At 39.5% G+C, this 16,625-nt stretch overlaps 1 protein-coding gene across 1 annotated transcript in view; it reads right to left on the bottom strand.

Moving 5' to 3' along the window:
* Positions 1-16,625, bottom strand: part of LOC130249123 (probable acyl-CoA dehydrogenase 6) — a 75,653-nt gene that overhangs the window by 13,454 nt on the left and 45,574 nt on the right. The window contains exons 4-6 of the mRNA XM_056483587.1: positions 12,614-12,720; positions 5,808-5,975; positions 564-737 (exon numbers count right to left, since the gene is read on the bottom strand). Of these exons, the coding sequence (XP_056339562.1) occupies positions 564-737; positions 5,808-5,975; positions 12,614-12,720 (449 nt within the window). The remainder of the gene's footprint in view (positions 1-563; positions 738-5,807; positions 5,976-12,613; positions 12,721-16,625) is intronic.

A 16,625-nucleotide genomic window follows, 5' to 3' on the forward strand; every position in this document is an offset into this window, starting at 1 on the left:
CAGAATCCACATAACCCAAATACATGGATTTGAGTACAGCCTGAGCTCTGAGTAACATGAACTCTGTGACAACAAAACTTCAGGGAAAGGTATGTGGTGCTGTACCACTTGTGTCCAAAGTGTACAGAGGTAAAACAGATCAAAACAAAGCTCTGACATCCTGCAAGAGCCACTTCTTTACACAGCCAATAGATTAATTTTCTGAAATCCATGATAAGCATCATAACTCACTGTACTACAGGAAGTCACCATCCTTCTGTTTCATGCCAGTATTTTGATAGCCTTTGCACTATATTTGTAATAGACACAACATGATGCCATATTTTCTTATCAGCAGAGAAGCACCAAGAAAAAGAAACAAGGCAAAAAGAGCCTCTGCAGTGGCTCACAAAATATTTTCTGCTTTAGGTTTTTCTACAGAAAGGGAATGTCGTCTGTATCCAGGCCATGACGGATTTCAAAAACAGACCCCAAAAGGTCATCACAACTCACAAGAAAAGTGCTGTTTGTCATGCACAGTGACCCCTGTGTCCCTGCCCTGCTGCAGAAGCACGATGACTTACCAGTGGCCACTCCCCACAGCCGCTCCTCCTGGAATTGCAGCATCTGGTACGTGAAACCCTTCCCTTCCTCGCCGATGACGTTCCTGCAGGGGACCCTTACGTCTTCAAAAAAGATCTGAGCAGTGTCCGATGACCTCATCCCCAGTTTGTCTATCTTTTTAGCAACCTGAATGCCTGAAGAGAAAAGCATATGGGAAAGTTCACAAAAAATAAAAGCACTATGAACAAGTACAATGTTTCCAGAAAGAAAAGTCTGCAGATGTGAATGCATGTTCCAAGACAACAGTGGAACATATCTTTAGGGAAAACACAACAGTATTCTGGAGTAAAATGCTTTTACAATTTTAAAAGGTTTTTCCACTTCATTAAACCAGCAAATCAGAAACTTTAAAAGTCCCATTTTTCATTATGTCCCCAAATAATAAATATTTACCAGTATTAATAATCTTACTCCACAAAGGTCTTCAAATAATGCAATGTTTATTTGTTTATGTTTGATTTTTATCTATCAATGTAATAAAATGCTGAAATTCAATTTCAGTATTTGCCAAGAGCATGCACTGCTGTGAAACACTACACAAATATTCAGCAAAGACAAAAACAGAATTATGTTTTAAGCTGCAGCCATGAGTATTTCTCCTCCTGGAAATCCTCTACCTTCCCTCTCTTTTTTATTCATCCTCCCCTTCCTAGCCTGTGCTGATTTTTTCTGGTGCAGTGATCACTCTGAGTTTTCATGTGTGTATGTGAGGAGGGTTTGCTTCCCCACAGACCCCTCTGCACAGCACTGGCTCTGACCCACCTGCACTGCTCTGCTGAAGATGAGCCTGGCTCATTCAGGTCTGGCTACACAAGGGTTCAGCTGCCTCGTCACAGCAGGCAGGACTCCTTCCCATTGCTTGTTTTTTCATAGCTACAAAGTTCTTTTTGCTGTTGTTCAGATGCAAGCATGGCTTACCACTGTGCCACGAGAGTTTAACAGGCACCCACTGTTTTCCCATGGAAATTCTCCTGACTTCAGCTTTATCTCCCTGTTGATCTGGAGCTAATTCAAATATTCAGGGTGAAAGTCAAGAATGTTTCAAAAGCAAAAGGAGGACAACAACCAGGCATAAGGATTTGTGCATAACACTTTAATTACATCTGACAAGTCTGTATATGTTGCAAAACAGTCCTCCAACTCAGCATATGTATCTTTGCCAGAAAACCAAAGCTTTTTGCTACTCATGTACATGTTATTCCAACCAGCTTTGTGATAAGGAGGTATTCTGTTGTTATTTTCCTCTTTATTCTTTTCAATCCTCTGTTACTCTCTGGTATGGCTCAGTAGAAGCTGACTGGTCACCACACAGATTGTTGTGGTCCCTCTGTACTTTTCATATCTTGCTGCTCTTCCCAGCTTTCAGAAAACATCTCTTACTGAACTAATACAGATGTCCCAACTTCTATTCACAGGAGGCCTTCAGCCATATGAAAATTACTTTGGTTTTGTGGGCAGAAGAAGTTGGCAGCAATTTCCTTCAAATTTACTCTCTCTGGCTGCATTAAATAAGGTTGTGGAAATTTTCATCTCTTCACAGAGATGAAATACTGACAGTATTTACAAATGCCAAGACTGCTCTGAGAACAAGGTCCACATAGATTTCCACAAGTTCTGCTCAAGGTTTTTTTTCCCACCAACCAATCTGTAAACAGATTATGTACTAGGAAGACTTGCTTTGATATATGATCAATGCAGGAATAAAATCAGGACAGCTGTATAAAAATTCTTGACTCTTGAACTGAAAATTATCCAGCAATTTGTACTCAGCCAGCCAAAAAAGCATTTGTGGTTTGTTTCCCGTATTAAGACAACTAAATAACCACACACTGAGCGATTTACAAGCCCAGATGAAATCTGGAACATTGTTTCCCACTGGAATATTGCTATTTGGTTTCTTTGAGAGCTGCAGAGATCATGTATGGTCTAAAGCCAAGTGGCTTTATGCAATCACTGCTCCTCACCCATGCACTTACTGCTCTTGTTAATGGGTGGTTTAAAAGGACTCTCCTCAAAAAAGCACAACTGCTGCCAGTTTATTACATTACTAAATCAATCCTGTTGTTTACTTCCCAGATCCACATACAGCACCAACTACTGAAGAAAGCTCTCACAGGCTTGGCTAGAGGAGCTAAATGTGCTCATGGCTTCTACCTGTAATTCCTCCAGACTGGGTGGTGTGCCCCGTTTTCCTGGGTCCAGCAGCATCCCCCTTTGTCATGCCCTACCAGTTTCACTTGCTCTTCATTCCTGCTTCTCACCTACAAGGAGACCAAGCTGCATCAGTCTCATGTGATGCCCCCTCTGAGGCAAGCCCATGCTTTACATCGTGCAAGAAAATCTTACACAATCATCTCTTTGGCCACTATGGGAACATCACAATCTCCCTTCTTTTAATTATCTTCCTTCTCTTCCTAAGGGGTACTACAAATGAAAAATTACCAGCAGCAGTAGAAATCATGGGCCCAGATAACTCCTGGTGTTTGTCTGTATTAGATAAATCACATGCAATAACTCACAAACCTCAATTTAACAAGGCCAAGTGCTGTTTCTCTGCCTTGGCAGTTCTTCCCAAGTGTCTTTGATTTTAAATTTTCTCCCATTCATCCAGCCTTCTGACAATCCCTTTTATTTCCTATATTCTGTCTTGAGAGAAAGGCAGTTGCTCTCTCCTGACACCATTTAGTGCCATTACAAATGGAAACAGACACATTTTAAATTGCAATCCAAGAAATACGCTCTTTCTCTTTTCCTAGTTGCTCTTCTCTTTATCAACTCCTCCTTGCAATGTCCCCTAGAGCTATCTGAGGATTCACAGGACAAACCAGAGGACAAATAGTTACCAGATCAGGGCTGCCACCCATTTGGCTATGTACCTTACACACAGACATTTTGTAACTTGCTAGATTCTCTTTCATTATATGAAAAATTCAGCTGCTTTTTAAACACATGGTTGTTTTATGAGGAGTATTCACCCAATCTGGATATCTGTTGTGGATCCATGGTGCTGTTATCCAAATTTCCTTCATGAGGAATGTATTCAGCAGTGTCTATCAAATCTAGACCATTTGCTTCAAAGATTAGAGAATATATATACCTAAAATTAGAAGAAGCAGATCCTACTTTGTCTATCCAGCAAACTACCAATTGTTGAAATTAATAATTGATTTTTTGGACTTGGAATCCCTTTTTTTTTTTTTTTTTTTTAATATACACACTATATAGATACAAAACAAGTAAGTTTTTTAGCAAAAACACACCAGATCCTTCCTTACCCAGCCATATAGGCTGTTGCCTGCAGAGGTGAGTCAGACATAGCACATTTGCTCTCCAGTGCAGTTGTTTCTGAGCTTTGACACACACACATCCACAGACGTTTGAGAGTGCATCACTCGGTGATGTCCCCAGACACTTCCTGCACAGCCTTGGTCTGCTGGCCTCCACAGAGCACAATCTTCAGCAGACAGACATCCTTAGGATGTATCAAACCAGATGGAGCTTCCTGAAAAAATCTCACTTCTGATATGACTCACCCACTGAGCACAATCACCAGCCTTAATGCTTCATTTGAAAAGGTCACCAATCTTGGTACTCTGAGCCCTTTGGAGGTAAATATGCTTATCATCACAGAAGAATTAAAACACATGCATCTTGAGGAGCACAAATTTTGTTCCTAGGAAGACTTCTACACTTCTGCAGATCAGCTTAAGGTCTCAGGCAATTTTTCTACTCTAAATCTATTTAATGCAGGTAAAGAAGGTCTGTGTGTAGGCTGTGAGATCTAACATCTCCCCTCTCTTATGACAACTTGTGTCTTTTGAGTAAGCAAAGTATCTGAAAACCTCTAAGTCCAGTTCTATATACTTTATCTGCCACCAGCTGTGGCTGCTGCTTTGTTGTTTTAGGAAGGTTGATCTCAGAGAAGCAGTACTACATTCACATGAAAAATCACAAGAAGGACTTATTTCATTTATCAGCAAATGGCTAATAAGTGAATTTACCAGGAAATTCAGAGAAATTCTGGCTCTAAGTTACATGTTCACTCATCACTTCTCAATAAGAATGAAGTTCACAGCTGGAGGAGCAGCTCAGGTTTGCCCATGAGCTCCCATTCAAAGCCTGTCTTGCATGAGCAGAGGCAGAAAAAGCTCACAATTCACTCAGAACCTGCTTGATTCCCAAGTCAACTCACTTGCTTGACTTACTCCATGCTGAAATTCACTTAAAAGACATCCCCTTAAGAAGCTCTCATCATCCTCTTTTGCAACACTGGAAAGGTTTTGTTCTCACTCTAATCCATTAAGTGAGCATAGGGACATTAACTTCACTGCTATGGTGGTGTTCCTACATGTGAAATGCCAATAATGGCACACATTTAGTGTGTAAAATACTCTGAATTGAATGAACAAAAGAGTCCAGAGTATAAATATTTTTTATATAAATGCATTAATATACAGTATTCTAGATTTAATGAATATTAAATTGTATTAAACTATTTCTTTGCATAAAAGAAATATTATTATGTTTAATTAAGTATTAAATATACTATATGTTGTATAGTGAATAAATAAATATGTTGCATATTTTTAAATATAAAAATGAGTAAAAACTGAAAAGGTTTAAAAACTTTTGAACAGGCATAAAAATTACAAGATTGCCACCAGCACAAACTGCATCCTCTCTGGCTGATGTTCTTTATGCATACAGCACTCATGCATTCTGCAAAGTCTGCAGATTACTTACAAACAGACACTGTGTGGACTCTACCACTGAAACTGATACCCTTTGCTCAGGATCTATTTCTTCCATGTCTTCACCTCAATTGCTAATCTTAGTCAAAACCAAATCCCAACTTACAGGATATTGGAATCTTTCACTCCAACCCACATTTGACTCTTAGACTATTTTTATAATTTAACTGGTAGTAGTGCCCTGGTGAAAGGATCCCTTTGCACAGCTATGAAACACTCTGAATATCCCTGCAATTCTCTTCAGCAAGCCCACCAGACTTGAGAGTACTTCCCAAGTTTGAAATCTCTAAACCTTTTATCCTTTACTTTCATGTGGTTATGAATCATTGCCATGAAAATGCATCTGAACAACTCCTCTAAATATATTTTTGGTTAAACACCTTTCCTGCTTGTATTAAGCATACCAAACAATCCATAAAATCAAATCAGTAGACAAAGAGTTCTGTGTTTTACCAGGTAGATTCATTGGCAGGCAAATGAGAGATTTGTTTCGATGGGGAGGTCCTTCACTGGTGTTTGCCAGCAGGCACATCCAGTCTGCCTGGCTCCCAGAGGTGATCCACATCTTAGCACCATTGATGACATACTCATCGCCCTTCCTCACAGCTGTTGTCTTGATATCTATTCCAAAACACAGGAAATGAAGGGTTATTCTGGTGAAGGAGGGGAATATTGGTCCAGGTGTGACTGGCAGGTCACTCCCTGGCTCTCAGACAGAAAATCATTTGGTTCTCCCTCAAACCCCCCGTCCAACAATCCTTCCAGGCCATAAGGCAAACCAGTCTGGACAGCCCTTGGAAGGCAAGCCAGGGAAACAGGACCACTTCTCCCACCTTCTTTAGACAGAGTCTTTATCCCAGTGGATGAGAGCTGAAAACTTCCTAAGTAAATGTGGTAGTTAAAAACTTGGGGCAGAATCATTTCACTGTGAGGTGATCTATTGGAGTTCCTCTTACTGTGTACCTTAGTCCTGAGGAGGTCATTAATTCCAGAGTTATGACTTAAACAAACACAAGCCTTGGTATCTGCGAATGCAGAAACATAAACCAACATGCACATCCTGTATGCTCTTGGTCACAGTGCTGCAATACATCCAAAGCTGCTTAACTATTAAAGGCCAAGTCTGAATGCAATGAAGACCATGATGAAGTTCTAAACACCTCCTATTTATACACCCTGGCAAAAAACAATGTTATTTTCATCTGTGATGGTTCACATCATGCTGCAGGCAGCCCTAGCTGCAAGACAACCAAAGAGTCATTAGTTATTATTTATTCTCCAGCAGAGTTTCCAAAGGGCTGCCTTCTTTTCCCTGCAATAGAACTTCTTTGACAAGAACCCCAGTTGATGAAGACTCTCCAACAGATATCCAGCTATAAGTAGGTGATGGTATAAGAGCACCCTGCCACACTCCTAATAGCACCTGTAAATCTAACAAGACTATGAAATCCAAACGAGACCATCCACTGAAAGGGATCACAGACTTGGAAGGCAGGAGTCAGACACCAGGTGGAGTGGGCAGGCATGTTTAATTCCTCTGGTTACACTTCCATACACAATCACCTCAGCCTGCACATGCACATTCTTCCCTAGGGCTCTAAACATAAACCAAAGGCAAATCCAACTGTCTGATCTTCATTTAGGAGAAAAACTGGGACTGAGGTCAGCATGGCTGAAGATTAGTCTTGTTAATGAAGGCACAGGAGAAAAATGATGGGAGAAAATTGTGTAAGGTATGAAATAAGGAAAATATGGGATATAGCTATGGATAAAGGAATGTACTAGCTGATAATGATGAACAGCAAGGGAAAGAGATAGCAATCATGTGGGTAAAACCAGCAGACACAGAGGAATTCACCCAATGAAAGAACTGTGACAAATCTGTCCAAGGGACTTAAATCTGTATAACGATGAATGGCAAGAAGCCTAACTAATCTAAAGTACTGGCACTCATTATACATGGACACAGACATTGGACACTCATACACATGGAGACTAAATAATAAATGAAGGACACACAAGAGCTGGAATAAGAAATACAACTGTACTGAAATGGTGTGATAAGGGTGGGAGCATACACAGGGATTTACATCACATATCCCTGTGTTGGGGAACAGCTACTGAAGAGATTAGATAGAAGACCCACAGAAGTTCTGCAGAGGAACAATGAGCACTGTGATGTTACCACAAAAGTAAACAGTTCTTGCAGCCATGGCGTCACAGGGGCCCAACCACACAAACACAGATTCAAGAACAAATGCCTTACTAATGAGAATGTACTCCAGATTCAATTGTTCACAGTTTGCTTCAAACACTTGAGAAACAACTATTTTAAATGATCTGAAGAACTGATGCTCTTTTATAAGAAAGATGATCAAATCAATACATAAGTTTTATGTTTAAAATATAGTAGGCTTTGAAAACCTCCTTAACAATTTACTATGGCCAAGTGGACTCCGGAATATGGCTACAAAGATAATTTTGAATATCTGACTAATTATTTTCCCTGGCAGAGCAAAGCTCTGGGAACAGACTACTTCAGTGGGTGCTCCCTGACCCATTTTACAGACCCACATCCCTGACAGCTTGCTCTGAGGAGCCCTTTTAGGGAAAAGCACAAGGCAGCACCAGAGGTGAAGGATACAGCTGGGGCCACATAAGCAACCAGGGCTGGTCACATCACCCTACAGATCACACGTACTCAAACCTCAATTTTCTTCTCCACTGCACTCGAGTCCAGCCTTGCATCTAAATAGATATGACTAAAAGTAAGGTTGGCTTCAACTTTTAAGGTCAGTATTACAGTCACAGATAGCCAGCACACATCCTTAAAGTAAAAGATGAAGAGCACTTATCTGAAATTTACATCATCAGCACAGGAAAAAAAAGAAAAACAACAAACCCCAAACTTTAAAGAAATACCTTTAAGTCTAACTGAATGAATAATCACTTCAAAAACCAGGAAATGACTTGCAGGAAATGAACAAGATTAATCATGAAAGTAAGTTACAATTTGGAGGTCAGAAGATAAGGACTGCAACAGGTTGAACTAAGTTAAATCTTGCAGATGAAAACCAACAAAATCAAAGAAGATTTGGTGGCAGACAAAACTGTTCCAGCCATAGAAATGAAAAGAAGATGGGAAAAAAATGAGGCATATAGAGGATACTTCAAAAGAAGAAATATTTCACAGGAGATTACAGACAGATTCACCCTATGGCTGAAAAAGCAAAACACCTACAAGAAAGACTGCACAGAAACTGAAATTAGTGAAAACAGAGGTTGCTGGTTTTGGCAATCTGCCCAGCCTCAAAACACATTTGGAAAAAAAGAGAATTCAATGATAAGATACTCATGGTATCTTATTTAAACTCAATCTGATTTATTATGAGATTAGATTTTCTAGAGAAAAATCCCAAGCAAGTAAAATTGACACTACTAGGTAACTATGAGTTAAAATTTGGAAAGATAAGAATTAGGGCAAAAGTGGAAATGTGTATAAGGAACTTGGCAAAGCAGAAATTGCATCAGGTTACATTAAAAGAGGAAGTTCTGACGTGCAGTATTAGTTAAGCCCTGCCTTGGATATCAGCCTCTGGACATAACCTCCTGAATATTTGCATTAATGATCTTTAAAAGGATAGGAATACACTAATCAAATTTGTTTGTGACAGAAACTTGTGAGACAGCACCAACACAGACAACTGAAATATGGCCAAGCAAGAAAGGAATGATCTCAAGTTTTCAAATTCAAGATGGCAAATACAAGTACCCAGACACAAAGGAGTAAAAGTGGTTGCAAAATCCTGAAATGTTTCAATAGTAAACTGGTGATGAAGATGATCCACAGGATTCACAAGTCTGTGAATAACAAAGTTAATTAATTAATTAATGAAAGTATGAGAGCCTTGGTAATCACAGGATTCACACACCTGCAAGCTGTTGTGTAACATCACATGTTGGAGAGTAACGCTTCTACTAGGGCTGGAAATGTATTTGTGCCATTCTAGACACCATGTGAAATTCTGGGGTTTTATGCTCAGAAGAGACAACCCCAGCCCAGAAGAGCAGAAAGGTTGGATTCCACTGAGACAAAATGGAGCAAGATATTTATGTTGAAGAGGCAGACATGAACAGTGTCACTAGTTGCAGATACCTGGAGATAACTTGAAGAAAGAGGACATGTTTTCCATGATGTGTTCTTATATAGCTACACAGACTACATTCTATAAATTGTGCAACTGGAATGAGATATAATGAGACAGTATCATTCAAACTGACACAAATGTTTATGATTTGTAGTACCAGAATACTGAAATTAGACACTTCCTGTACCATCTGTACTGTTCTGGTTTTTCTTCTCAAGCCAACTCTGTGCTAGTTCAGGTGCACATGGTCACTACTATGGACAATATAGAACAACTGCATTTGAAAGGTGGTCCTTCAAATTTATATGAATTTTGTATTAGACTAATACACACAGTCCTTTTTGTTCTGCTGAATTCTGAATAAATTAGTTTGAGGCACATTTTTGTTCTCATGTAAACATTGTTTTTTGTCTTTTGTGTTCATATCACCTTCAGTAATTTTGGAACTGTAGGAAAAAATGTTAGAGATACCTTACTCTGTCATTCTTCATTTTAAAATACTCTGGTTCACATGGCCAAGCACATCCCCAACCTTCACATGTGAACAGTTGCTATGTTCCTTCACTTCTTTTAGGGAGACAAACATCCCAAGTGCACAAAAGTGCAATTTCACACAGCTCACTCTACTTTACAGCTGGGCCATCTGGAGATGGTGTGAAATGGTGCAGCTCAGAACACAAGCTATTGTTGCTCACACCTAAGTTGCCCATTTAATTGCCCTTCAAAAGCACTGTAAGCTAGATTTGGCACTTATATCAGGGATCAAATATTCCAGGACAGGAGAAGAAGCATTTTCATTTCATCCTGCCGTGTGTCACCAAGCTGCAGCACAGGTCCATTAGATAATAATCTTTTATTTCAAATTGGCTTTTAATTACATTAAGTGTATCATACCACTTTAACTAGATGATGAACAAGATGCTGCTGAAGGAATATTTATGTTACTTATTATCTGGAGCACTGCATCCAAAAAAATTAAATTCCTACTTAAAATTTTCCAATAATCATCTAATTAAACTAGACGGATATTTATTAAAAGAAATTATGTTTTGTTTCTTAGCAAAATTCAAATTTATAATTACTTTAATAAATAAATAAATAAATAAATAAGTACTAGTAGAAGATTTATCATTTACATACTAATAATATCTAAATTATAAAAAGCAATAATGTTAGTTTAAATAACACTGAAAATTAATATTTAATAAGTATTATTTGTAATTATTAAGTATTATTAATAAGTACTATTTACTAAAAAGTCTATTTACTAAATAGTCTATTTATTAAAATTATGGAATTTTTCTTACGAAAAAAATTCAATTAAACCTGAAAGGAAAACAGCAATAAATTATGCAGGAATATTTAGTCCCGCTATTTCATTATCCACAATAATGTTCTTGAAATCTACCTACTGCACCCTTGCTTGAGCACCAGATGTTTATCTATCTGCCTTGAAAAAGCAACGGGAGTTTGGTCAAAGAGATGGATATAAGACTCCTCAGATAAAAATGTCTGTCACACTTGGCAAGTTTGTCTGCAGTAATTTGTAAGAACATGATGTGTTCAACAACTGCTCTGTCCAACAACTAAACCTCTAAAAGTGGCCACTTATCATTCCCTTTGCTGTGAAACCCATGATTCATCATCAGAGGAGTCATCTTTTCTCTTTCTACTGCAACTGTTTTGATTTAATTTTTCAAATTTTCAACTGCCTCAGGCACTTCAGAGTAATGGTTTCATTTATTCTGGTTTCTAAACATATTCTTGCACCAAACCAAGACAAACAGTTGCATGCAAAGTAACAAAATCATAAAGATAATAGATTTGACATGGCAAATTCTTCATAAGCTCTAAATAAAGCAATCACCAGTTGAGAGATATTTTTGCTTCACAGGAATGACAGAAGGGGCTGAGGTAAGGATGAACAAGAGGAAATAGCTGTGAAAGTGTTGCCTTGACAAAGCAGTCCAGGCTCTGGGTTATGAGCAGGTTATGTTCCCTGCCATTGCACCTGGAGCTGCACGACTGAGAGTGGCTGTGCAGCTGACGAGGTGCTGTCACTGTGTCACAAGTGCCCTGTCACTGGTGAGCCTGGTGTGTTGGGCTGATGTGGCCAGAAGTGTGTGTTCTGTCACCATCTGTTGAAGCTGGGTGGGGCAGTGATCCTTATCTCCATGGCACATACCATCTGCTAATGGGCCATCTTTAAAACCAGGTGGGGCAATCACCTTTATCTTTTCCATCCTCCCTCCAGGAAGATATCATCTGCTGCTGGGCCATTGAGCCCCACTGTGTGACTGATAAAATTACATCATCCCACTGGGAGGTGCTCCAGCCAGGGGGAGAAACCAAGCCATTCCTACCTTGATAAAAACTGAGATTTTGGACACCAAGATACCCTTCTTTCCACTGGATTCCAGAGAAAAGCTGGACCTTTCTACATCATCCCTATAATTTTGGAGGAAGGCTGCACCCTTCTACAGGAGCACTGCTCCAGCTGAACCACACCTGCCACTGCAGGAGGATGCAGCCACCATTGAATGGGACTGCTGCCAACACCCTGACTGACTGACAGGATGTCAGGTTGTATTCTGACTCTGTCAGGATTGGGATTGTTCTTTGTAATACTGTACTTCTATTTTAATTTTCCCAGTAAAGAACTGTTATTCCTAATTCCCATATCTTTGCCTGAGAGCCCCTTAATTTCAAAATTATAATAATTTGGAGGGAGGGGGTTTACATTCTCCATTTCAAAGAGAAGCTCCTGCCTTTACTGGCAGACACCTGTCTTCCAAACCAGGACACCTGGACAGAGCAGGACAACACTAGAAGAAAACTGGGGCCAGCATAAAAGCTGCATTAATCTGTTGTGCTCAGCCTCTACAAGGTTACTCCATCAATTCACCTGACAAATGCGTTAAAATTGATTGCTTTTGGATGCATGAGAAATATATGTTATGTTCCTGGAATGTCACTTTTTGCCCTCACCACACCAGACTTTCCTTCCTTTTGTTTCTTACAAAGGATGAGGGCAAAGTGAAGGGTCATGAAAAGCAGATTCTTTCCACTAAAGCATCAGTCTAAAACTGGCAGTTTGCTAATTTAACTTACTTGCAACATCCGACCCAGCTCCAGGTTCACTGATTCCCAAGCAAGCCACAAAATCACCAGCTATAGTTGGTACAAGGAACTGTTTTTTCAACTCATGAGAGCCAAACCTGCAACAATATAATAAAAAAGATTGGATATTAACAGCTATGAAGGTAAATTTTATCTAGAAGTTAGTTACAAATTCTGTTCCACCCACACAGTGATCGATTTTCCTATGACCAGGTAAAAGCTGTCCCAGAGCCAAAAGACAGAATAGATACCCTCCAAAGCTGTGACTCAGAGTCTTTACCAGAAGTACAGTCACAATAATTTCAAATGAGTTTTAAAAAGTATTCAGGCATCTTACTCCCAAAAAAACGTGGTCTGAGTGCCCAAAATCTATCTTTGTGACTGTTGCTTTAAAAGATCCAGATGTTAGCAAACACAACACCTGAGGATTCCCCTCAATTCTCCTGCACCACTCTGCAGCCAGCCAGGATGGGGGACCTGCTCTCTGTTGTCTTCTGACTTTTGCACCCTCTCTTTGCCAGGCTTTAGTGGTGACTGAAAAGTTTTGACATGTGATGGCCACCATCTGCAAATATCTGTATTTAAATAATTTATATTTCCCATCTGCATTTGAATCACATAGTAAAATCCATTAAAGCTTCTTCTCAGCTGCTTTTTTATCTCCACCAAAATAAAAAGGGAAACAGCAAACTGTTGATGGTATTTTAACACAAAAATTTCACTTGGCTGTATTTCAGTTCAGTTAAGAGGCACACACTATTTTCCCATTGTTCAGAAAATCATATCCATTCAAAATATGGTCCATCTCATTTTATTATTAATGTTCACTGATTTCTTCTTGTGATGAGTTCATGGTCTAGTTCTCAAACCTCTCTTGTGTGACTAAAAAATTCCTTGGGTCATGAAATGCCTTCTGTGTCCAGGTATCCATAAATTCAAGTTCCTCCTCGGCCTCCTCCTTGTTGTGAAGGATCTCAGATCATCATCACCACTTAGGCTTGCTGGGGCCTCCTCCTAAATCATTGTCCCAGAACTTCCAAAGGAGTGGTGCCATTTAAGCTAAGACTAAGCCATCCCCTCCAACCAACCCTGACACATGGGACAGCCAGGGAACAGACTGGGATCTGGCAGATCTTCCACTTGAGCACAAGGAGCTCAGTTCCTGGTCCTGTCCCTGCTGAAAATCCCAGCAGCAATCCCAAATAAATACAGGAAGCAAGTTTGGAGTGCCTACTCCTTCCTCTAGCACACTGGAACCAAGTTCCCATGTCTGTTAGGCAGCACACTTGGTTTTCTAATTTTCCATGGGACAAGTATGGCTAGCTGCACATTCATTTGTCAAAAAAAAAAAAAAAACCCAAACAACCCAAGCAACAACATCGAAAATCAGATTATGAGAGCAGATAGTGGTGATTTTTTGGAAACACTTTCTGATGCTTGAAACTTTGCTAACCTTTAGCATTTCAACAGAGAATTTTCACAGCAAGAACTTTGCTTAGAATAATATTTTTGGTTTGATGTCTTTCTTTGTTTTGAGTTCCAGAAAACAGTTCAGCTCTATCCAAAAATGTGGCTATAGAAGATGTTATTTTGCAATCAATAAAAGGTTGGGCAATACTACCTTTAGCAGATGGTGGGTCTCTGTGCCTTGCAGGAGACAGCTAGCTTCTTGCTCAGCTGGAGCTTTTGTGTTAGAAACATGTTACTTCTGTAAAATTCTACCTGTCTCAAAGGCATCCCAGAAAAATCTCAGGTTTGCACAAATGCAAACACCCACTTCTTCCCAATTTACAGATCCAGAATTAGAAAACTCTGTTTTCAAGAAGATCATGGTCTGGCTCAAGACAGACCCGACCACGTTTGCTTTCTGGTTGGGCCACACCCCAGAGGATGGATTCCCATCTGATTAACTGTGCAGCCTTAGCACCACTATAAAATAGATTTCTATGCATTTGGGCATCTATACACACACACAAGTCTACACTGAATCATGGTGATACTGTGTAAGACAGAAGTCCCAAGTGTGAGATTCTGACACACTGACTTACACCAAAGTGGTTCATCCCTTCTTGCTCCATACTTTGCAGCTAACACTGGTGGAAGGTCATGAAAACAGACAGAAATTCCAGTGGTATACAGTCTCATAATTAGAGGGTAACAGGAAAGTAAAACCATGGCAAAATGCACTCTGTGATGCATGCAGTTCTGTTTATATGTTCTAATTGTCAGCTGCAGCTTCTCTACAGCAAAAAATAAATCAGATAGTAAAACTAACTTTTTTGATATTGATTCCCAGCTATGCTGTGGAGAAAGAATCAGTGATGAAATAGAAAAGCACTCTCTTCCTACTAAATAACCATTATCCTTGCTATTTGCCTATAAACAACAGGGGGAAAAAAAAAGTAAAGTTCACTGCCTACTGCTGAGGTAAGCAGCTCTAAACTGATCTGGTATCACTACAGATGTGACACCCTGCAGCTCTGTCTGTAAGCTCTGGGAAATGCATATCATTCACTGCCTCAGCCAGGAGCTGCTTTCTCCACTCTGTAACAAGCAAGGGAAGTATTATATCTGAATTTTTGAAAGACCTGGCAGAAAGTTTTGTTCTGGATCATCAGACGTCAGATCACTGCTGAAAAAACATTTTTAATTTAGTTCTTAAATTTAGAAAGTCCTACTGCTTCACTTAGGGGATCCTGGGAATTACAGGAATCACATTCAGTTAGTTTGTAGGTGCACTCAGTATGTTCTGGATGAATACTGAACAAAGCCCAGAGTTATGAAAGCCAACAAAGAGCTACAGAGGCTTTTTTAGGGGTTGATGGCTGATTCCCACATTGTTGTTTGATTTGTGCAATGCATAGTCAAGATGCAAAATCTGACTTATTTCTGTGAAGATGCTCAGAATCCCCAGAGTGCACAGATATTTTTGAAGAAGCCACCCAGGACATGGGTGCCACTTGAATCCATGACCCAGGACAAGCAGCTGGCCCTCCCACCACACAGCATGAGGTCAAGATGCACACAGGCAAAATCTCCTGGAGCAACCAGCTTTCTCTTTTCACTACCAAGCTTCACTTTTACATGTGTGTGAGGGGCATTGCAATGCATAAACAGCCAGTGGAATTGGCTTAGCAGTGAAGGAAAAATTCGATAAGGCAGATAGAAATTCAGTTAAAGATTTCATCAAGTTAACAAGCATTTCACTCTTATTTTCCAAGAACTTCCACTGTAGGAATTCACTAGCACAAATATGCAAACCATCACTGTTTTACTACAGCAGAACAGAGTAACAGCAGGCCAAAAAACTTAAATGGAACAAAATTCCATTTTCTTTTACCCACAGATTTTCTTTAAAACCCTGAATAAAAAGCTGTCATGGGGGCAAGGTAGTACTGTCTGAAGTCTTTTAAAATACTATTCTTATTCTCAGTTGGACTATAGCTAAGGCACTGTTGCAACAGAAATACTGAACTCCAGGCATTTAGCAAGCTTTTGGTGCATTGCACAAAGGAGAAGAAACCTTTAAGAAAAATTTGTCATAGATGAGATCTCCAAAGTCACACAAACAGCAGGATAAGAAGATATCAAGGGAATAGAGCTTATATTCCAGACTCTACAGTAGATTTACAGGTGTTTTAATTCAAATTGAGGAAAAAAAACCAACAACTCCCTTAAAATGACCAAAAAAATCCCTAAAATGTTCTTCTAACTTCCCATCTTGTATATCTCTTTAGTGCAGAGAAATTCCTGATTTCTACATAATTATTAGAATTTAATTCCCACCCTCATCTTCCAGAATTGTAGGTGCATCCATATTCCAGGGGCAAAATGCTGGATCAGGCAGTTGTCCCACTCTAGTTTTAAGGAATGCTGCTCTGACACAGAATGCCTGAGAAAAGACTACATGAAGAAGTTGGTAGCTGTCATTTTTATTGAGGGAGGAAAATACCCCAACAAATCAGATTAAGAAAATGCAGGAGCCTGAATGGTAGTAAGTGAT

Source organism: Oenanthe melanoleuca, chromosome 2 (genome assembly GCF_029582105.1).
Source record: "Oenanthe melanoleuca isolate GR-GAL-2019-014 chromosome 2, OMel1.0, whole genome shotgun sequence".
Classification (NCBI taxonomy): Eukaryota; Metazoa; Chordata; class Aves; order Passeriformes; family Muscicapidae; genus Oenanthe; species Oenanthe melanoleuca.